This window comes from Mustela putorius, unplaced genomic scaffold (assembly GCF_011764305.1).
Source record: "Mustela putorius furo isolate JIRA1106 unplaced genomic scaffold, ASM1176430v1.1 tig00000275_pilon_pilon_pilon, whole genome shotgun sequence".
NCBI classification, from domain to species: domain Eukaryota; kingdom Metazoa; phylum Chordata; class Mammalia; order Carnivora; family Mustelidae; genus Mustela; species Mustela putorius.
The window spans coordinates 3372437-3396221 of NW_025421341.1; the positions used below are offsets into that span (position 1 = coordinate 3372437).

Sequence of the window (23785 nt, forward strand, 5' to 3'; positions counted from 1 at the left end):
CAGATGGAGCAAGAGGCCCAGAGAGGTTCCTTCCTTAGCCCAAGGTCGCACTGCGGCTGGGACATCGCGGAGGCACAGCTGAACACGGGTGGTCTGGCCACCCGAGCGCACGCCATTAGCCATCATTCTATCCCACAAATAACCCGCTACTATGCTGCATTGGCTTCTAGCAAATAGCCTTGAGGAGCCCCAAATTTTCTTTCTAGTTGAAGGTTCATCAAGCCTTCTGTCTGGCATTTCATAGCCTCAGAGAAATTACTTTGTCCAAGAAAAAAGCCCAATATGTATAAATGAGAAGTTTAGTTTTCAAACTATCGGAAAATTACAAATTTGGCATTTTGGTATCAGTCTCCAGTGAACTTAGATAGTGTGAATCAATTCCCCAAATTCTAAGCACTCCTGCACTGAGCAGAGAAAAATCGAGTTTCTCCAGGTCTTTTGTACACATAATAAAGTTTCAATACTATCAGCTGTAAGGGATAAATGCCCCATCAATGAAAAAAGCAACTTTTTGAGCACAAACACAATTGCATACTTAACTAGTGATTCACAAATTTTGTAAACTCACTATTATTATATTTAGTAGTCTATAAGAGTTGCACAAAAACACGTATTAAAAAATTTCTCAGAGACAGAGGTAGGTTTTCAAGGGAGCCTAGATGGCTCGGTTGGTTGAGCATCCGACTCTTGATCTCAGTTCAAGTCTGGATCTCAGGTTAGGAGCTCCATGCTCGGTGCAAAAAGAAAAAAAAAGTAGTAGTAGGTATTCTGCTCTCCCCAGTGAATCACGTTGCACACTTCCTGGGATGCCTTTACTCCCCTTTTTGGAATCTGCCACCTTCCATCCAGGATCTTAGCGCTGGAGCATCTAACTTGGACTGGTGTGCTACAATCTTCAGAGGCTCCCAAAACCCAAATCAAGAATCACTTACAAATTCGCAGCCCCGTGCATTGCCAGCTGGTGCACAAAGCCCATCGGAACGGACCTAAGAGCAGAGGTCTTGGGAAGTCCACGTCTGTGCACTGTTTCCATAACCCAGACCTTGTATGTCTTGTACGTCCTGGCTCGTAAACCTCCTTCCATGACCCAGGGAGCATGAACTCCACATGTTGCTCACCTCTCAGGGCTGAGCCAGTGGGAGAGAATGGAAAAATACTTGTTTACCCGTGACTGGCTCGCAGCCGAAGTACAACTATCCTGGTCGTCTGGTTTAATGCAAAACACCCAGCTCTTCCCTCTTACCCGACTCTTCTTCCCCGAGGCAGATGATGATCAGATGATCCCCGAGGCAGCCTGCTAAGCACCGCAGTCCCTCTCTGTTCTAGCAACTGTGAAGCCAAACATGGATTCGGCTACCTGTCCCGTGTCATTTAGAGATTCAAGATCTTTGCAACGATGACTCACCTTTGGGGCCCTGAGCCACCGAGTCAGAGTGTCAGGGGCCCTCTAGGCACCCTGGGGTGAAGAAGGGCCCGCGCCCCGTGGAGAGGCCACATGTAGGCCCTGACGCTGACAGCCAGCGTCACCTGCCAGACGTGGGAGTGAAGACATCTCCAGGCGACTCCGGCCCTCATCTGTCAAGTCCCCCCCAGTTGACAGGTCTTTCCAGCTGAGCCCAGACATCATGGAACAGAGGCGAGTGAGCCTGCTATGCCCCGTCTTAATTCCTAACCCACAAAATCCACGAGCATAATAAAACGGCTGTTTTCGGGACGCCTGGGTGGCTCAGTTGGTTAAGCAGCTGCCTTCGGCTCAGGTCATGATCCCAGTGTCCTGGGATCGAGTCCCACATCGGGCTCCTTGCTCAGCAGGGAGCCTGCTTCTCCCTCTGCCTCTGCCTGCCATTCTGTCTGCCTGTGCTCACTCTCTCTCCCTCTCTCTCTGATAAATAAATAAAATCTTAAAAAAAAAAAAAAACGGCTGTTTTCGCCAGTAAATCGTGGTGTGGTTTGTTACCCAGCAACACTAAAGGTCTCTGAGATTCTGAAGTGCTCTTTGAATTATGAGAGAAAGACAACATTATGTTTAGCATTAAATGGCCTTATTTGTTTTCTAATTCAGGGCACCCAGGGAGCCTTCAAGTTGTGATATACAGGGCCACTCTCGAAGAAGAATGTTTCTGAAACCCCAGCATCATCTCTTTTGTGTACCAGCAACGGTCCAGTTACCATGTGTGCAGAGTAACAGTAGCCGTGGTCATTCCGCAGCCTCCTGGAAAGTAACTCTTGCGTTCGGTCCCCTCCCGCAGAGGGAGCGGCCCCCCTCGCTCCCCTCCTGCTCTTCCTTGTCTCATGTCCCTTGCTCAGGCCAGGAGCCCACAAGTCATTCTCGGCACCTCCCTCTTTGCTGAGCCTCACATGTGATCCACCATCAGATCCTGTACAAGCTGCCTCCATAATGCCCCGGGAGCCATTCAGGTCCCTCCACCTCAGGCAGAACAAGCGATCCATGCAAGTAGGGCCCCCTAGAGCCCACGGGCACACAGCGGCCCTGACCCCAGCCGCAGCCCCACTTCTACCCCATGCCAGCCACTGCCTTCCTGCTGCTCTCACGGCATCTGCCCTTCCCCTCACACCCCTTCCTTCTCACAACACAACTGTAAATAGTCACCAGAGCCGTTGGCACTTGGGATGAGACCCAGACTCTTTCTCTCTTGCTAACTGGCCTCCAGCCACCGGCCTTCCTTTGGTTCCGGAACTTGCCCCCATCCCCGGCCCCGTCAGGGCCTTCACAAGGGTCTCTATCGCGGCTAAATCGTTGACCTCACCATCTCAGGGCCCCCAGTGTCTCACGGCCTGTCTCAGCCCCAATGTCACCGCCACCTCCCAGAGATCTTTCCAGACCATTTTTGTTCAGCATCAGAGCGCAGCTGGCTCCCTTTGCAGGGGTCTTCCCAATTTATTTGGACCGACTGACTCACTTCCTGTGCCTGTTTGCTACCACCTGCCTTTCCGCTACCCCGGAAGCTCCTGAAGGCAAAAACCAGGCCTGCGACTGCCCCCTGTGCCTGCGTCCCCAGCACCTCGCACAGCCTGGAACACGGCAGGCTCAGCCAGTAGACACCACAGGTGTACATTAACGTGCACGGTGTCTAGCCTCACCCCTGTCGAACCACCGCTACCCCCTGGAACTTTCCTTTTCCTTCCAGCTTGACCACAGACCAGTTCTTCTCCAAGTGTGGGCCCCACCAGCAGCAGCAGCAGCCCCTGGGATCTCACTGGAAATACAGATTCTCAACCCACACCGGACTTCTCAAATCAGAAACTCTGGGGGTGAGACCCAGCGACGTGTATTTTAACAAACCCTCCGGGATGCTGATGCACACTCAGGTCCAAGAACCACTGCCCTTGACTACCCCAGAGACTCTCACTGCACGGCAAAGTACGAGTGTGTTCCACTGGTTCTGAGGCTCGGTTCCAGGTGAAAGATTAAGAGTAAGGGAAAAAAAAAAAAAAAGAAGTGGGCATTTCTAGCCACATGACTTTGCAAAACACTGTGTTCAAGAAAGTTAAACAGGGGCGGCTGGGTGACGAGGTTGGTTAGGCATCCAACTCTTGATTTGGGCTCAGGTTGTGATCTTGGGGGTCATAAGACGGAGCCCCAGGTCCAGAGTCTGCTCCAGATTCTCCGGCCCTCACCCTCTTTCACTCTCTCTCCCCCTGCATGTTCTCTCTCTTTCTCTCAAATAAATAAATAAATAAATCTTTTTTTAAAAAAGTAAAGCTGAACCAATTTCCTGATGGCAGAAATTCTTACAGCCTTTAATGTGGCAATACACACTGTAAGTCACTAAAACACAAAGAATTTTGTAGGAGGACTTCCCAGTTTTACTTAGCCACAAAACCTCTTTTTTCCCCTTCTAAACACTTGCCAGATTTGTTTAAGACTCCAAGAAACACACTTTGGAAACCTGGTATCTAACATCTTCTTCCCCATAGAAAGCCCTTCTACCAGCATTCCCGTCCATCGTGCCTGCAGCAATATTAGTAATGTCTGAGTCACTGGCAGCAACTGTTCCAAGCTTTGTACATCTTTATCTCTTCTGCTCTCTCCCAGGTTTGAAAATAAATGCTTCATATTAAGTATATACTCTTATACATACGCTTAATGTCACCAAGAAAAACGCCGATCTTTGTTAAAGCCAAAAAAATTTATAAAGGCAAACATGGAAGGATGGAAAATGGTGGTAATATCAAGTTGAATTAGAAAAAGATCAGCAAGGGGGTGCCTGGATGGCTTGGTGGATTAGGGACTCTGCCTTTGGCTCAGGTCATGGTCTTGGGGTCCTTGGATCAGGCCCCGCATCGGGCTCTCCACTCAGCAGGGAGCCTGCTTCCCTTCCTCTCTCTCTCTGCCTACCTCTCTGCCTACTTGGGATATCTGTCAAATAAATGAAAAATCTTTAAAAAAAAAGAAAGAAAGAAAGAAAGAAAGAAGAAAAAAAGAAAAAGAAAAAGATCAGCAGGAAATACAAATCAAAACCACAATGAGATACCACCTCACACCAGTCAGAACGGCTAAAATTAACAAGTCAGGAAACAACAGATGCTGGCGAGGATGCGGAGGAAGGGGAACCCTCCTACACTGTTGGTGGGAAGGCAAGCTGGTGCAGCCACTCTGGAAAACACCATGGAGGTTCCTCAAAATGTTGAAAATAGAGCTACCCTACAACCCAGTAATCGCACTACTGGGTATTTACCCTAAAGATACAAATGTAGTGATCTGAAGGGGCACGTGCACCCGAATGTTTATAGCAGCAATGTCCACAATAGCCCAACTATGGAAAGAACCTAGATGTCCATCAACAGATGAATGGATAAAGAAAATGTGGTATATATGTACAACGGAATACTATGCAGCCATCAAAAGAAATGAAATCTTGCCATTTGTGATGACATGGATGGAACTAGAGGGTATTACGCTAAGCAAAATAAGTCAATCAGAGAAAGACAATTATCATATGATCTCCCTGATGTGAGGGAGTTGAGAGGCAACGTGGGGCGTTTGGGGGACAGGAAAGGAATAAGTGAAACAAGATGGGATCAGGAGGGAGACAAACCATAAGAGACTCTTAATCTCACAAAACAAACTGAGGGTGGCCGGGGGGAGGGTGTAGGGAGAGGGTGGTGGGGTTATGGACACTGGGGAGGGTATGTGCTATGGTGAGTGCTGTGAAGTGTGTAAACCTGGTGATTCACAGACCTGTACCCCCGGGACTAATAATACATTATATGTTAATAAAAAATAAAAAATTATAAAAATAAAAAATAAAGAAAGAAAATTAGAAAAAGATACAGAATTTAGTCTCTTGCTCTGTACAGGAGCCGGCAGCTGTGAGAGTCACTATTTAGACTGTGAGAAAAAAGTCCTCTAATGAACAGTAGAGGACCAAGGGCTTCATGGCTAGGGCTTGGGGAGAGCCTTGGTTTTCTTCTCCAGTTGAATGTGGACGGGAAGGGCAGTCCGTGATGATGCAGTGGAAAACTGCACAGGGGACTGAAAAATTATTGGTCCCAGGTAACAACAGTACCCTCGAGAAGGCTGAGCCAGCTTGGAAATAGGGAGTTAAAATATTCATGCCAAACATCCACTGTTTACTTAATCAGGGCTAATGATTAGCTTCTTAATGAAATTGTACAATCTCAGTTGAACACAGAAAACATTTGCTTCCCTAAAAGCAAATAGGTCTGTTTGTATTGTAATCAGACATCTGGAGCACAGAAAACCCCCAGCCCGCAGGAATACAGAGGTGGTTCTGTCTGGGGACTCCCAGCTTTTCTGTAAAGACGAATGTGGCCAGTGTGTGTGTGAGGGGGGTGACCACAAGCTGGCCGTGAGCACACTCACCCCACTCCTTAGTTTTAAAATGCACCCAGATTTAATGCCACAGACCCTGACATCAACTCTGGGCATTTCTGCTAAATAGAGCAGCTCTCGAGCAAGCACGGATGACCGAAGGGCTAGCACCAGCAATGGCAACTCCGGAACGTGCTGGAGGGCTCCGGCGGGCAGTCCACCTGGACCTGCTTTTGCACTTCAGGCAAACTCTTCTTGCTTAGGTTATACGTAAAATTCAATAAAACAGGGGAGGAAGGGGTGAACAGGCAGAGCACAGAGGGCTTTTGGGGCCATGAAACTATTCTGCCTGGTATGAGACTGGTGATTACTGTCCGTGTACATTTGTCGAAACCCACAGAATGTACAACACCTGGAGTACATCCCAATGTAAACTATGGATTTTGGGGTGGAAATGGTGTGTAGATGTGAAAATGCAGGTTCAGGAACTGTAACATGTCCCACTCTGTTGGGGGATGTTGATAACAGGGGAGGCCGTGCATGTGTGGGACCGGGGGACAGAAGTGTACCTTCCTCTCAATTTTTTTTAAAGATTTTATTTATTTATTTGACAGAGAAAGAGAGAGCATAAGCAGGGGGAGCAGCAGACAGAGGGAGAAGCAGGCTCCCTGATGAGCAAGGAGCCCAATGCGGGACTCGATCCCAGGACTCTGGGATCATAACCTGAGCTGAAGACAGACACAACCAACTGCGCCCCCCGCCTTCCTCTCAGTTTTGCTATGAACCTAAAATGGCACTAAAAAATAAAGTCTGTTTTTTAATTCAACAACATTAAAAGTTTCTAAACATCTTTTTAGTCATACTTTATATAAGATTAAGAAAAGATCAATTGCCCAAATGATAAGTCGCTGTCGTTACCGTTACCGGTACTAATAGTACTTGGAGAAAGAAGTTGATAAAGATTGGTAGGTTGGCTTAAAATTTCTCCCACCATGCCCACCCCGACACCCATCCCTGCATTTCCTGCCACTGCTGTCAAAGGTTGTTCAACCTACTGCAGTAAGGGTCCTGGCCACCTGGGGAGGAACGTTTCTACTTCTGTTGTAGCCCTGATCATTTTCTTTGACAGCTCGATTAAATGTCTGTCTCAAGCACTGGTTCTACAACCCAGGAGGGCAGGAACCCTGTCCTATTCCTCTGATGGTCTCAGGCCCCAGCACCATGCCAGGAATGTGGTAGATGCTCACTCAATGTTTGCTTATTGAAGAGAAGAGGGAAAACCATGCTCAGGTAGTTAATTTAACTGACACTCATGTGTTTAATTTTGCCTTTAGATATTCAAGTTTACTAGGGCTCAAGGAAATTACCAATCAAATTTAGAAAATGCATAACAAGACCTGTTTTGAAATGGCTAAATAGCTAACTAAAGTCTGACTACATCTCTAGAAACAAGATATTCATTCATGGCCCCGATGGATTTTTATGAGCAAAATGCAAAACAGGGTCAATCATGTGATCTTTCTTGAACAATTTCACATTTAGCCAAGGACTACTGAGTCATTATTCAAAATTACAGATGGTAAGATCTTTCCTAACTTTTTCAATAATATCTACAAAATCTACAAAATGCCTTTTAAATAAAACCTTGTCCTCTAACATGTATTCTTTTACTAGGAAGCTCTGGAGGAGGATACTTAAACGTGTACTAAAGAAAAACTGAACTTATTCTGTATTTGTGTCTAGAGTCAAATTGTCATGTTACAGCAAAAACAGACTTCTCTGATTTTTACAGTCTTATCAAAAACCAATAATTCTAAATATTACTGTAGAGCAACCTGACATATTTGTTCTCTAGTTTACCCTCTCTGAAAGAAAAGTGATTTCCTAATACGGGGGGACTATATACTGAAATATGTGATTTATCTGAGGGAATTCTATTTTCTTTTTCCCCCAGGGTTATTAGGATATGGGTGACAAACTGCTAAGATATTTAAAGAGTACAACATGGTGATTTGATAGATACATACACTGTGAAAAGATTCCCACCCCCCATGGACCTAACACATCTGTCACCTCACATATTTACATTTATTCATTCATTCATTTTTAGATTCCTCATATAAGTGAAACCATGCAGAGTTTGCCTTTCTCAGTCTGTTTATTTTTTTCATTTAGCACAAAATCCCGTAGGTTCATCCACGTTGTTGCAAATGACAGGACTTCCCTCTTTTATAACTGAGTAATATTTAGCTGAATAATAGTCCAGCACCTGTGTGTGTGTGTGTGTGTGTGGCGTCTTCTTTATCCATTCATCTGTCCAAAGACATCTCGTTTGTTTCCACACCTTGGCTACTGTTCACAATGCTGCTATGAACATAGGAAGGCAGATATCTCTTCAAGACGATGATTTCATTTCTTTCGGAAATACACCCAAGAGCGGGAGTGCCGGATCACAGGGTAGTTCTATATTTAAATTTCTGAGGCGCCTCCATACTGGTTTCCACAATGGCTGCACCAGTTTTTCTTTTTAATGTCAGCCATTCTGACAGGTATGAGGTGACAGCTCGTTTTTTTCATTTGCATCCCTTATGATGAGTGATGTTGAGCACCTTTTTATGCACCTGTTAGCCACCTGCATGTCTCCTCTGAGGAAAATCTATTTTCCACTGTACAGGATCGAGGGGCACCTGGGTGGCTCCATCCCAGTCGGCATCAAGTCCAACTCTTAATGTCGGCTCAGGTCAGGATCCCGGAGTTGTGAGACTGAGCCCCACGTCAGGCTCCGCGCTCAGTTTGGGATTCCTCTCTCTCCCTCGCCCTCTGTCCCTCCCCATCTCTCTCTAAAAATAAAAGTACCACGAACATAATCATAATTCCTTGAAAAAGAGGATTTTATAAATAAACATATTCAATTGTGCTGAGTAAAATTCACTCTCTAAAAATACCATTTACAGTGATTTTATCTTTTACAAAGAGTACAATTCTTACTGAAAGCACTTACTTGGTTCCCCTTCACTTATTTTTTCCCCAAGTATACAATTTGGTATAAGTTTTTAAATATTTTAATTATGATAAAATACATATAACATAAAATTTACCATATTACCCATTTTCTAACCCATTTCTAGAATTGGTACAATTGTTGCCACAGGTCAAATTCAGAGAGTCCCTGACAAAAGAAAGGTGATATTACAAGGCTCTGGCTAAGGGGTGCCTGGGTGGCTCAGTCAGTTGGGCAACGAGCTCTCGGGTTCAGCTCAGGTCAAGATCTCAGGGTCATGGGATCCAGCCGTGGGTCAGGCTCCCTGCTCTGTGCAGAGTCGGCTTGTCCCTCTCCCTCACCGTCTGCCCCCAGGCACCCTCTCTCTCTATTTCTCTAAAATAAACTAATAAAATCTTTCAAAACAACTAAAAATCAAAAGGCTCTGGCCAAAAATAGACCCATTGGGATAAAATCCTACAAGGAATACTGTAGAATAGGAAATATATGAAGTAAATATTCGTGTGTGCACGTAGGTAAGTCTCGAACACATAATGCTGAGTGAGAAAAAGCAAGTCCTGGAGGATATAAGTAGTTTGCTTATGTAATATTTTAAAGCTATACAAAACCACTTATTGTTCTGGAGTATACACGTTGCACACACATAGGGATAAATAAAATTAGATTATATAAAGACAAGGATGGGGAAGATATCTAAAACTCCAGGTCAGCGGTGACCCCTGGGGAGAGAGGCCGGGAGGGAGGCAGTGGCTCAGGAAGCCTAACGGAGGCTTCAGCTCTGTGCACAGGGTCCTCGTTCATGGCAGCCCCTCGGGAGATGTAGGAAACTGCTCAGGAACAAAGCCACATCCCACGCCCGCACGGCACACATGCCCGCAAAGGGAGACAGACAGAAGACAAGCAAGTAAGTACACTACAGATGTTGGGCGGTGAGCACTGCTAGCAAGAAGAGGTCAGCGGCTGATGGAGGGGGTGGTTTTACGTCGGAAGTCTGGGGACAGTGTCCCAGATACGGTGGGATTTACGCAAAGACGTGGATGACGCAAGGACCATGTATTTACGTGGGAGAAATGCTCTACATCTATCAGATTTCATTTTGTGTTTTTTAAAGTAAATATGGCAAAGTGTTAACATTTGTTCCATCTCAGTGGTGCATTTCTGGCTGTTTTCTGACTCTTCAAACATTTTCATAACAAAACAAGATTAAAAATAGAAAGCCACCGCCATCAATTCCTGAGAGATTAGGGGGACGGATATTAGACGTCTCTGAATTCCTTCCAAATGGAGTATCTTGAGCCTGGGACTGTACATCCTATTTCCTTAGGGGTCCTACACACTCTGGGTCCCCCTGAGAAACAGCCGTAAGGGACAATGCTGCCTGACGATTAGGTCACACATGCTTGCTTGCTTGTCTGTATTTATCCATCTGTCCGTCCACCCACTCACCGATCGATCTCTCTGTCCATCTATCTATTTGTATCTGTGCTTCCCGACTCAAAGACGTGCCTGTCCAAACACAGCGTTCCCTGTGTGAAAGGAAGAAGGCAAAGGATGAAGAGCTCATCCAGCACACGTGCTTAAAATAGGGGAAAAGGCATAGATCCAAAGTACGGGAGGACCCAAGATGTAAATCAGCATGAAGGATTGATGACAAAAAGCAGGACGTAAGGACCAAGACTGGAGGGCAGAGCACGCCGTCTCACCGGTGAGCTAGAGAGCTGCCACCTAGTCCGTGCTCCAGTGTCCCCCTTCTCCTCCCCTCCCCCCAAAGAAAGGGATGTCGTACCTTAGCGATGTTCTGTTCCCACATGCTCAGCAAAGCGGGGAAAGTAATCACAGCTACACAAACCCCTCAAACCCTTTTCTTTGGAGACAACATAAATTGACTAAGAAATATATGAGCAAGTGCATGGGACGCTGGTCCTCGGACCACGTCTCCGGGAAGCAGTTAATAAACACTTGGTGAATCGGTGAGTGCCTGTGAGGCTGCCTCATGGCAATTTACATAAATTTGTTTTGTACTTGAAGCATTTCCTAGGTCACAAAAGTCTCTCATATACCATGGCGGAGACTGCTGATTTGTCCCCACACCTTTCTTTCATAATAAATGCTGCTTTTGAGCTGAGTACGTGGCCATCTGATGTGGTTCTGTACAGGATGTAAGCAAGTCTTAGTGGAAGTCTCCTTAAAGGAAGGGACACACGCCTCTTGCACCATCCTCCTTCCTCCTAGCTGGGATTTGGACGTGATGGCTGGAACTCAAGTGGCCATTCCGGGCAATGAGATAGAAGCCACCTACCAAGAATAGCAGCACTAAAGGAGATAAAGAATGGTTCTTATAACCACAAAGTACCATGCTAGTCCCGGACAGCCTGTCTTTAGACTTGTACATAGGAAATAAATGAACTTCTATTTCATAGCAAAATAAAGTTCTATTCCATGAAAAGCTACTGTTTTACTGTTATTGGTTTTTTTGTCAAATGCAGCCAAATCTAATCCTAACAGACATACATCCACCATTTCACCTCCTGAGCTATAACCATTTAAAAAGTGTGTTATGGTGGCCATTGTACAGACAGAAAAGTGAGGTCAGAGTAGATGAAGAGGCTTCTGGCTCTGAGCTTAGCCCCGTGTTCTTTTCCCTCCATTGTAGTTGCATTTTGGTGTGACTGATACAGATTATGTGCCAACAGATAAAATACACGAAGCAGGGACATCCCAGGTTTGGTTGTGGCAGGGTTGTATCAGAAAGCGAGTCTGTGCGCGTGTGGGTAGGGACAGCCAGGGAGGAGTTGAGGAAGGAGACTAACGGGGAAGGAGGAGGCAGCCTGTATTACCTCCCGATGACTTCGGAAAGTAGACAGCAAGGACTCGTGACCGTCCTAGACCAACTGCCAGGGACATCCTTTTACAAAGAAAACTGGCAAGCGATGTTGACTGTAACCGGCCACACAACCTCCCGGAGGAGAAGTCCCACCCTCCTGCTCCAGGCTTCTACCCTCACTGAGTAACATCTACATTTAAGCTCTTTGTATTTCTTTCTTTTCTTTTAAAGTCGGTTGTAATAATAATAATACGCCTGTAAAACTACAACTGGAAAGTCCTCTGGCTGTCATAATTATATGGTTATTTAACACTTGAAACAGAAAGTAATATACCCTTGGTAAAAATCAGGGCCAGTACTGCTAATCAAACTAAAATACACCTTATATCCTTTTAATTTAAGCCTGTCTTTTAAGAAAAATCTGAGTATGTGATCATCTCCGGCTAATTCATTTTTAAAATATGAGTTACCTCTTTTCTGCAAAGCTTTACCAAAATTTTCTGACTACAAGTATATTCTCAATGAAAAAGAAATGAGAAAATAAAGAAAATCAAGACGTGTCTGGAAATTTGTACTCAATTTTTATCCTAACTGAAGCTAAGGGGTCAAAAATTATTTTTTGAGCCTGCATAGCCAACACAATCTCAAGAAAGAAGAACAAAGCTGAAGGTTTCAGACTCCCCGATTTCAAATCATTCTAAAGAGCTATATTATTCAAAACAGTATAGTATTGGCCTAAAAAACAGGCACATAGATTAAAGGAACAAAAGAGAGAGCCCAGAAGTAAACCCACATATATATGGTCAATTAATTTACAAGGATGAAGCCACGAATATACAATGGCAAAAGGACAGACTCTTCAATAAATGTGTTGGGGAAACTGGATGAGTGCAAGCAAAAGAATGAAACTGGACCATATCTTGCCCCACACACAAAAAAATGAACTCGGAATAAAGACTTAAATGTAAGATCTGAGCCATACAAATCCTAGAAGGAAAAGTAAGTGGTAAGCTACTTGACATTGGCTTTGGCAATGATTTTTTAAATCCGACACCAAAAGCAAATGCAACAAAAGCAAAAATAAACAAGCAGATCTATGTCAAACTTCAGACCATCTGCACAACAAAAGAAATCATTAAAAAAAACACGTGTGGTGATGAGTAATGGGTGTTACACAGTTATACACAACCAATGAATCGTTTGAACACTACATCAAAAACTAATGATACGCTGGCTAATTGAGCATGATAATAAAAAAATAGAAAAAAGAAAAGGCAACCTACTTAATGGGAGAAAATATTTGCAAATCATGTATCTGGTTAAGGGGTTAATACATAAAATACATAAAGAACTCACAAAATCCAGGAGCAAAAAACCCCAGTCTAATCTAAAAATGGGCAGGGGATCTGAATAGGTATTTCTCCAAGGAAGACATACAAACGGCAAACAGGAACATGAAAAGGTGCTCAACATCACTCATCATCGGGGAAATGTAAATCAAAACCACGGTGAGAAATCACATCCCACCTGTCGGAATGGTGATTATCAAAAAGATAAGAAACAGCAAGAGTTGGCGAGGGTGTGGAGAAAGGGGAACCCTCATGCACTGTCGGTAGGAATGCAAATTGTTACAGCCACTATGGAAAATAGTTCATAGGTTCCTCAAAAAGATAAAAATAAAACTATCATATGATTCAGCAATTTTACTTCTGGGTATTTATTCCATGAAAACAAAAACAGTAACTCAAAAAGACAATGCACCCCATGATCATTACAGCCTTATTTACAATAGCCAAGATATGAATACAAACCAAATGTCCATTGATGGATGAGCGAACAAAGAAAATGTTGTGCACATATATGCAACGGAAAATTATTTAACCATAAAAAAAGGAACAAAACCTTGCCATTTGCAACAATAGGGATGGACCTTAAGAACATTTTGGTAAGTGAAATAAGTCAGACAGAGAAAGACAAATACTATATGATCTCACTTATATGTGGAATCAAAAACAGAACAGAACTAAACCGAGCTCGTAGATACAGAGAACAGACTGGTGGTTGACTGGGGCAGGAGTTGGGGGTGGGGTGGGCAGCGGGGGAGGGTAGAAAAAACAGGTGAAGAGGGTCAAAACGTACAAACTTCCAATTACAAAATAAATAAACCATGGAGATATAATGTAGAGCACAGTGACTATAGCTAATACTACCGTATTGCATATTTGAAAGTTGCTAGGAGAGTAGATCTTACAACTTCTCATTGTTAGGGGAAAAATATTTTATTACTGTGTATGGCAACAGATGTTTCTGAGACTTATTGTGGCGATGTATACAAAGACTGAATCATTATGTTGTATACCTTAAACTAACACCATGTCATATGTTGACTGTATTTCAATTTCAAAAAATATTTTTCCAGAGTTTATGAAATGAAATGTTGTTCATATAGTTAAGTGAAAAGACACGCACTTTTACGACACTGCCGTCTGGAATCTCATACATTTTCTGTCTTCAATAGCCAAAGAGGGGGTCCTCCCTGAAATTCCTCCAAAAGGGGGAAACCTGATGGTAGAAGAAAGGAACACTCCTGAAGGGACAACAGCTCCTACCACCGTTCCTCGGGCTCCACGTAACACCAGAGGAAAGGCCCACGTAATGGACCGTGAGGTGGGAACAGCTCTCGGCCTGTCACTGTGCCTAATGAGCACCTGCTGCTGAGGGACGCTCAACACGAACACAAACCGACAACAGGATAAGGGCACTAACAAGTCATATCCCTATATGAAATATGAGAAAGTTCGGAAGATGGTTTGTAGGCTCTTGTGTGTGTGTGTGTGTGTGTGTGTGTGTGTGCATGGATGTATTATAAATGTATTTGTTTTTCCCATTTATCAATATAACACATGGTGGGTGCAAAAAATATCAGTAACACATGAAGGAATAAACACAAAAGCAAAAACCCTACTACCCAGGTTCAACTATAATTAAACTTTTGGAGAATATTCTTCCAAAGCCCTCCTTATATTTATATATGCATGATAGACTCTGTTTGAACAACTGGCTATTTCATTAATAAAAATATCTTAAAGATCTTACATATCAATAAATATATGTAATAAGTAAAACTTGACATAAACTACCCTTTTTCAAGATAGCATAATAGGGGCACCTGGGTGGCTCAGTTGGTTAAGCCACTGCCTTTGGCTCAGATCATGATCCTGGAGTCGTGAGATCGAGCCCCACATTGGGCTCCCAGCTCCATGGGGAGTCTGCTTCTCCCTCTGACCTTCTCCCCTCTCATGCTCTCTCTCACTGTCTCTCTCTCAAATAAATAAATAAAATCTTTTTTTTTTTAAGTTTATTTATTTGACAGACAAAGATCACAAGTAGGCAGAGAGGCAGGCAGAGAGGAGGAAACAGGCTCCCTGCTGAGCAGAGAGCCCTATTCGGGGCTCTATCCCAAGACCCTGAGATCATGACCTGAGCTGAAGGCAGAGGCCTAACCCACTGAGCCACCCAGGTGCCCCAATAAATAAAATCTTTAAAAAAAAAAATAGCATAATATTCCCACATATATATGCACTGAAGTGTTGTTAAGAAATAAAGTACTGGTAATTTCCAGGGGCGCCTGGGTGGCTCAGTGGGTTAAAGCCTCTGCCTTCAGCTCAGGTCATGATCCCAGGGTCCTGGAATCGAGCCCCACATCGGGCTCTCTGCTTAGCAGGGAGCCTGCTTTCTCCTCTCTCTCTCTGCCTGCCTCTCTGCCTACTTGTGATCTCTGTCTGTCAAATAAATTAAAAAAAAAAAAAAAAAAGAAAGTAAGTACTGGTAATTTCCAATTTCTTGTTATTATAAACTACAAAGCAACACATATATATTATTATACACATATACATTATTATACATAATATATAATACATATACACATATATAATATATGATACATATATACATACATATATGTAATATATAAACACGTGTATTATATACTATGTATACCATATATAATATTTATATCTAAAATTTATATTATATTGCTGTCCAGTGATTTCTCTTAGGGTATGCTCCAAGGAGTTGTGTTGCTGTGTCAGAGAGTGTCTACAGAGCCAAAGTGGATACAGACCGCCAAACCCTCCAGAGGTGAGTACAAATTAAACTTTCTCCAAAAGGTCCTCAGAGTGTCCCTTCAAATACACCCCCCTGTGATCTTACTCTCCCCCTTGCTTCTCTGATGGGCACTACTGGGCTGTTTTATTTGAACTCTAGGGTTTTGGGTGAAGTTGAGATCGGACACCCTTTCATATTAGTTTCTGGTTATCTGCATTTTTATTTTGATGACTGTCCTCTGTACTTCCTTCCCCACTTCTCTAGTGAGGTGTTTATCTCTCTCTAAATAATTTGTGAGAGTTTTATATATATTAGGGATATGAATGCTTTTCACAGATACTGTACCTCTCTGATTTCTCCTTTAATCTTGTTTTTGGTGATGATTTAATATATAGACGCTCACAGTTTTTATGTATTCAAATGTATCCACATTTTCCATCTTGGTTTTTATCTTTGCATTTTCTTAGAAAGCCCTTCCTCACACCAGAACTGGAAAAAAATATTTCCCCCTTCTTTTATTCCACTACTTTCATCTTTTTATTTTCTACCTCTAGATTTATCTTGGTGTAAGAAGTTAGGGAAGGGTTCAGCTTCTTATTAGCCATTTGTCTCGACACCCTTTATTAAGTAACCCACATCATCCCTGTGGTTTCCAAAGCTTCCTTTGTTTTATACCATCTGCTCATATACACTTGGGTCTAATTCTGGAGTCTGCACTCCACTAATTCAGTTGTCTATTCCTGTGCCAGTAACACGCTGTTTTAATTGCTATACTTTTGTAATTTGTTTTAATAGATTTTTGTGAAACGCTCCCTTTGCTGACTTTCTTTTTCAAGAGTCTTCTCATGTGTCTATTCCTCTAAATACTGAAGTTGAGAAGATACTGTCAAGTTTCCCCGAACCGAAGTCCTCCTCCCTAAATCCAACGGCACTGAATGTGTCCATTCATTTCAAACCACTGAATCTTCTCAATCTAAGAGAAATACAGCTCATTTATTCATATTGGCATCCTCCCCTCAAATGTCATAGGTAACATGGGGCAGGGGGGCAGAGAGCCATAACCCTTTATCCTAGAGAGGTTCACATTCTCAAGCTATTTACAATATACATCTTTTAATTGCAAGATTTTTCTTTGTGCTGTAACAATGTTCAGCAAAGGAATACTAAGGGCCCCAGCATGGCACCTGGAGTGTTTCCAGAGTTGCAGACACCACCTCTGCCGCCTGGATGGTACACGTCGTACACCCTTGCGCGGGGTACCATTCACGGAGGACGGCTCTTGTACCTCCAAGGCCAGCGCTGGAGAAGTGGGGCCTCGCGCTGTCGGGCAACCCCTGCAGGGTCATGAGGAGTGACGCTAACCAGATCTGCCCTCACAATTTTAAATGGCCACGAAGCCACATCACGGCAGCCTGCTTGCTGCCATCTGGAGTTCGTGAATCATTTTCTACAGGACCCAGGTCATGGCTCCCAAACCACAGCCCCGCATCCCGGGCACTGGTCCAACAAGGAGCAGGGGCTGTGACAGTGTTGTCAGGCATGTGCTGAGTGAGAGGCACCTAGCCTCAGGACAAAAGCACCCTCCCTGACCACGAAGGCACCACCAGCCCCACAGGCTACTGAGCCAGAAGTGCTGTCAACATCTGAAAAACGCAGGCCACTGCTCTCTCCAGAACTCCCGCCCGCTGGCTCCACGCTTTCGATTTCCAGATCCAGGTGGCCAGAGAAACCTTCGCCGAGGAGCGTTTGCTGATCTCACCCACGGTTAGCAAAACGGTGGCCTGCTGGCCAGATTTGGCCCACAGATGTATTTTCTTTGGCCTCAACAATGTTGGATCACTTTTTGGAACCAACATTTAACAATTTAGAGATTTCCTGTATTTTTCTCTTAAAATTGTAAGAAGTCTGGGCCACCCCGAGCCTGTCTTCCTGCAGAGCAGCACTCAGGGAGAGAGGACCGGGTCAGCAAGCTTCTGTCTGTGGTGGGACGAGGGTTTGCCACTCCGGCCTGCGGTTTCCTGGTTCCCAGCAGCTCCTGATTTGGGTCTAATTTAGAAAGTACCCAGATCTCTAGGCTAACAAAACACCTCGGGTTTTTATCCTTATTATCAATTCTTTCTTTAAAAAAAAATTTTTTTTAATCAAGTAAGATATATGGAAGTGACAGAAAACACAAAAATCTAGAAGCGTAAAAGGCTGTGCTAGGGGCGCCTGCGTGGCTCAGTCTTTAAGTGTCTGCCCTTGGTTCAGGTCAGGATCTCTGGGTTCAGGGATTGAGCCCCGCATCAGGCTCCCTGCTCAGTGGGGGGAGTCTGCTTCTCCCTCTGCCTCCTTCCCTGCTCATGCTCTCTCTCTCCCTCTCTCTCAACTCTCTCAAATACGTAAATAAAATCTTTAAATAAAAAAAATAGTGCAAACTTCCAGTTATAAAATAAGTAATGGGGTTATAGTGTCCAGGATGGTGACTGCAGTTAACGATACTGTATTACGTAATTGAGAGTTGCTAAGAGAATAGATCTTAAAAGTTCTCATGACAACAACAAAAAAAATTTGTAACTACGTGAGGTGAAGGATGTTAACTAGACTTGTGGTGATCATTTTCATATAAAGAAATAGTACAATACTCCTCCATACACACACACACACACACACACACACACACAGTACAAATTACAAGTGTACTATTGGTAATTTGTCTTATTTATTTTTAGGAAACTCTTACCATGCTGGGAAACTCTTACCATGTTGGGACAGTTCTCACTTGGATCTTGGGACTAGCAGGCCACTATCACCCAAACTGATGCTTAGAGCTAAAAATTAAAGCTTTAATGGCTGTCTCCCCTTTTTTCACTATGAGTTGTTTACCAATGTAAGCTTAGCTTTCACCTCGAGATTTATTCTGTTATATTCACATATCCTCACTTCCCATCTTGGGATTGGAGAGAGTAAGCAAGATCCACCAATATACTTGGGCCAAATCCTTTTAGGGAAAATAATGTACATTAACAGCTTGACAAAATCATTTTGTTGTAAAAACTAGATGGAGTAAAATAATAAACTTGGGGACAGCCCAACTATAAAGAAAAAAAAGTGTTTAAAGCTATAGGGACAAAATAAAATTGAATATACACCGGGTATTAGAAGATACCAACAAATTATTATTGATATTCTTTGGTATGAGAATGGGTGTGTGTGTGTGTGTATTCATAAAATGATACTTTAAAAAAGAAACAAATACCATGGGTATATGCTATCATGTGAGGCTTATAAATCTTGGAGTTGTAGTCCTTCCTTCATAGTTGTTAAAAGACCTTAAACATCACCTAGTCCAGGCATGGGAAGGAGGTATTCTATTCAAAAGCCAACTCCAGGGCGCCTGGGTGGCTCAGTGGGTTAAGCTGCTGCCTTTGGCTCAGGTCATGATCTCAAGGTCCTGGGATCGAGTCCCGCATCGGGCTCTCTGCTCAGCAGGGAGCCTGCTTCCTCCTCTCTCTCTGCCTTCCTCTCTGCCTACTTGTGATCTCTCTCTGTCGAATAAATAAATAAAATCTTTAAAAAAAAAAAAAAGCCAACTCCAATTTAATAGTGCTGTCCTAAAAAGAAATTTTGCTCTTTTAAGACTCGGAGAAAAAAAACCTGTCATAAACCATTTGGGCCAGGGCGCAAGATAGGAGAGTAGACCACGTGCTACGATCCGTCTCCTTCAGATCCGCCAGTCTAGTGGTCTTCCAGGGAGTATCTTACTGGTCAAGTCAGCTCATTACTTCTTTGTATAGATCCCTGTCCATTAAGTTATTTCTTCTATTTTGAGCTGGAAATATTATCTGTAGCTTACAGCCACTGACATAACGGTAAGTCTAGTTCCATTGAACCTGACAACATTGAACTATTTGAGGTAGTTCTCTCGTCCTTCCCAGGTCTAAAACATCACTAGTTTTTCAACCCCTTCTCACACGGAATGGTCCCCTCCCTGTCTTCACCACTCCCCAGTGACGGGCCCTAATTATCTCTGTCCCCATTCCAGTCTGGCACTGTACAACTGTCTGTTGGTGTCATGTTCTCATAGCATAATCCCAAAAATGACTTTACTGAGTTCAAATTTTGGTTTTCAGAATTCATTTTGAACTCAGATACTCCACCTCGAGCTCAACTTGTTAGTCTGATAGAGCCTCCTAAAATCTTTCTAGTTGTCGACCACGTGTAGATCAGTTTAAATGGATTTCTCAGCGTATACAACTGTCTTCCCACATTTCCAGGCCCGGGCATGCCGCCAGCCAGAGAAACCACAGGAAGACTCGGTGCCCTTCCTGATTGTTCACTGGCTCCTCAAATCCAACTACAGATTTTCAGGCTTACGAAGAGAACTTTCAGTCTTATAACGGAGACCTGAGGGACACTAACCAATCCGGACTCTAGTGGATAATGGGTGCTCATTGGCAGAAACAGAACGTGGGCCACCACAAACTGCTCATCATGAGTAATGAAGCAAGGTTTGGTCATTCGCTCCACATGTGCTGTGAAGACTGGACTGGGCCAGGGAGCAGGAGAGAATGAAAACCACAGCCACCCCGTCATCCAGCGCACAGTCTCTCAGAAGTAACCAGCTCCAGTGAAGGGTCTGGTGAGGCTCAACGGGTTCTGGGAGGTGAGAGCGGAAGTAGGTTTCTCTGGCTGGGCAGGGAGGCGGCAGAAGAGCAGCAGAAAGGAAACAAGAATGGAGGAAAGAATCGGTCTGAAAGGGCAGATGGGGTGCGAACAGTGGAGAAATGAGAAAAAACATCAGTATCAATGGGTTGAAAACTTCGTTTGGTTGACACACATGAATGCTGCCAGCGGGGAATGAAGTCCGAAAAGCACAGGGAGGCGAAGGTGAAGGAGATCACTTCCTGAATCAGGATCACTTCATCGAAGGTGATCGAAAGACACAGGAAGGTGGGGAAGAAAAAAAGAAAGAAAAAAAAAATCAGAACCTAGGACAAATCAGAAAAATAAATCCCGGTAAAGAAAGAGAGCAAAGGGTGAGAAGGGAGGAAGCGGCATCGCGTCCTCCCGTTAACAGGAGCCGCGCCGTTACTTGTTTCCCTTCCTTGACATTGAAATGCTCTGGTGAGTGGCCTCTCCTCCCTCCTGAAGGGAAGCTCCAGGCCTGGGTCCTAATCCTTATTCGTCCTCCATCTCCAGACGCCCTGGGCCAACGGTCGCTTTCCCCACATTGCCTAAGCCGCCCCCAGCGACAGTCGGCACGACTGATCCAAAGACGTGTGGACAGAAGCAAAGCATGACATCAAGAGAACAGCTCACTGACTCCAACAGACCTGCTAGCGAGCAGGGGGTCCAATGAGCTTCTTTACACTCACCTGAGGGAAGGAGAAGGGGGCTATGAAGACGGGAGGAGAGAGCGGAAGAAGGCTCTGGGCCCCCGCGGAGCCACACCAGCACCAGGAGGAAGTTGAGCTTTCCTTCCTGTAATGCTCTTCCTCCCCCAGCCCCCACCCACACTGACCCATCCGAAAGCCCACACACCAAACCCCACAACGGCCCCCGAGGGGTCAGTGTGCACACGGCTTCCTCAGCCCCTCATGATTAACCTGCGCCTCAACAGGGCCTGCATTTTCCCTTTCAAAATGGCGGCCAGTATGATTTCTCACTGTTGATTCTCTGCCCTCTCGTGAGCGCCGTGGCGGTGAGAGCAATCTTCTCACCGCTCTATCCCTAGCACCCAGCACTAGGCCCAAATTCAGTAAATTATTCTTAAATGAGTAAATTACTCTTAAATGAGTCTTAAAAGATAAGTAAGTGTTATCACTTGAATTCCCTAAAATTCTGTAGTACCAAAACTTGGTGTGGCCAAAGTTGCTAACTATTCATGTTCTCCAGTCTCTGGGAACACAGCTGTATGAATTTCACAACCCCCTGCACTCAGATGCGGCATGGAACAAAGTTCTGGGCATCGGGTTGTGTGCACAAGTGACTGTGCCACTCCCAAGATGACCCATAAAAGTCCTCCTGAGATCGTCCATGCTCCTTCTTCCCCTTCCGGCCGGCTGGACTGAAGATGAACCCCTGGGCTAGAAGCTACGTATTGATACCTGGGACCCCATGTGGAAAAGAGCCACGTCTCCAGTCTGGTCACAAGAGAACCAAGCTTCTCCCATGTTTGAGCAACCGGCATCCGGGTCTACGTGCTACTGCAGTTGACCTAGCAGGCTCAGTGATACAGTGAGGTCACTACTAAAGTTAAGCTTTCCCAACCTGTACCAGGCAGCAACCACTTGTAACCTTCCTAAGGAGAACTAAAGGCCCTTCAGGGGACAGTGACATCTTTCCCGGCATGTTTGACCGAACAAAAGTGCTGTTTGCCCATCATCGTCAGGAGAAGACAGTAACTGAAGCTTTGCCTCGGGCTCGCCTGGACTTGGGCCACAGCCACCAAACAGGCCGGCGAATGGCAGGGACAGCAGGACACCTGGGCAGCCAGCAGGCCTGCCTCAGCTCCTCTCCGCAGTCCGGGTCGCGCCCCACGGGCTCTGGACAAACACCCCACTGCCTCCTCCAGAGCCCGGCTTCCTCATCTGTGCTTCCTTTGCACAAACATCCTGAAACGCCACCCAGCTGTTTCAGTGCCAACCGGGGAGAGGCTGCCAAAAGCTTTTTCCAAAAGCCACACCAGCCTCTATTCTGCCCCTGCAGAATAAAGCCTTCGGCAGAGCGGAGAAAGACCCCACCTCTGACACAAGTCACATCCCTGGGGCCAAGCCCTTCTTCTGTTTGACTCTCTCTGCTGTTCCCAGCGAACCCTGGAGACTTCAAAGGCAGCACCTCTCCCCCATGGACTCCGGCATTAAGGTAACCGACTTAACACTACGAGAGTTACTAGTGTGTACTGCATAGAATTGCTTGTTCAATCTGGGTCGAGGAAACTATTAAAAGGGTAAATTATTGACTAACTCTTTTCACTTTTCCTCATCGCCGATTTGTTTATTTCAAGAACTTCCTGATCCGGGGGTTCTTAACCTTCTCGTGACCACACACCCCTTTAAGAATACGATGAAATGCCTTTACTTGTTCACAGAAGATACACATGTCCACAATCACACGTGTGTTACGTATGATTTCGGTTACACACAGGAGGCCACGCTCACCCACTGGTCCTAGGTTCATGGATCCTCCAGGACAGAGGTCAGCAAACTTTCCCTCTAAAGGTAATAAATATTTTTGCCTTCCTGGGCCACATACAGTCTCTGTCATTAATCTCTACTCAACTCTGCTGTTGTGGCGGGAAAACAGTCACGGTCGAGTGCCAACGGGATTTCATTTATTGGCATTGAAATCTGAATGTCGTGTAATTTGTACATATCACAAAATATTATTCCTCTTCTCGTTTTTTTTTCCCCCCCAGACATTTAACAAATGAAAACCATTCTTCACTGGCAAAAACCAGTGCCAGACCATAGTCTGTCAACCCCTGCTGTAAGGCAAAGGTTCTGGAGGCAAAAATAGGACCTCTTTATTTTTACTAATTTCCGATGGAAATTTTACATTTCCTTCCATCACGAAGGCAGGCAACCAGTCTCATGAGTGTCACTGGTAAGTGTCACTCAGTCCCCAGCAGAAATCACAGGTATGTTCACACCACACTAGGGTGGTCACAGAGAACACAAAATACCGATCATGCCCATCACCAGTCTGAAATGACGCTCATTATTAGATCTACTGCCACATCTTACTATTTAAATGTGCTAATGGAGAAGCAAGCAGATGTGATTATATCACAAATTTGGTATTTCATATTTTGATACCTGTATTTATATATGCCTGATTTGCACTGTAAGCATATGTATTTTACTTTGTGGACTCAAAAAACAGAATTCTGAGCACCCGTCCAGAGCTTTCACCAGATACCAAAGAGGGCTACGGTGGAGAACGGCTAAGAGGGCCTGAGCAGGAAAAGCCATGGTGTCGCCTACCAGAGCATTCAAATCTTCGGTTTTGTGGATGAGCGTCCGTATCTCCTCCGGGTCACCGCTGAAGATTGCCTGGACCAGTGGGGGCTGCA

At 44.6% G+C, this 23785-nt stretch overlaps 1 protein-coding gene across 8 annotated transcripts in view; it reads right to left on the bottom strand.

Annotated features, from left to right (window-relative positions):
- ANKRD44 (ankyrin repeat domain 44) overlaps window positions 1–23785 on the bottom strand; it is a 310102-nt gene that overhangs the window by 176207 nt on the left and 110110 nt on the right. For all 8 annotated transcript variants that reach the window (XM_045078511.1, XM_013045696.2, XM_045078509.1 and 5 more), the window contains one exon: window positions 23697–23780. In XM_045078511.1, coding sequence (XP_044934446.1) covers window positions 23697–23780 — 84 coding nt within the window. The remainder of the gene's footprint in view (window positions 1–23696; window positions 23781–23785) is intronic.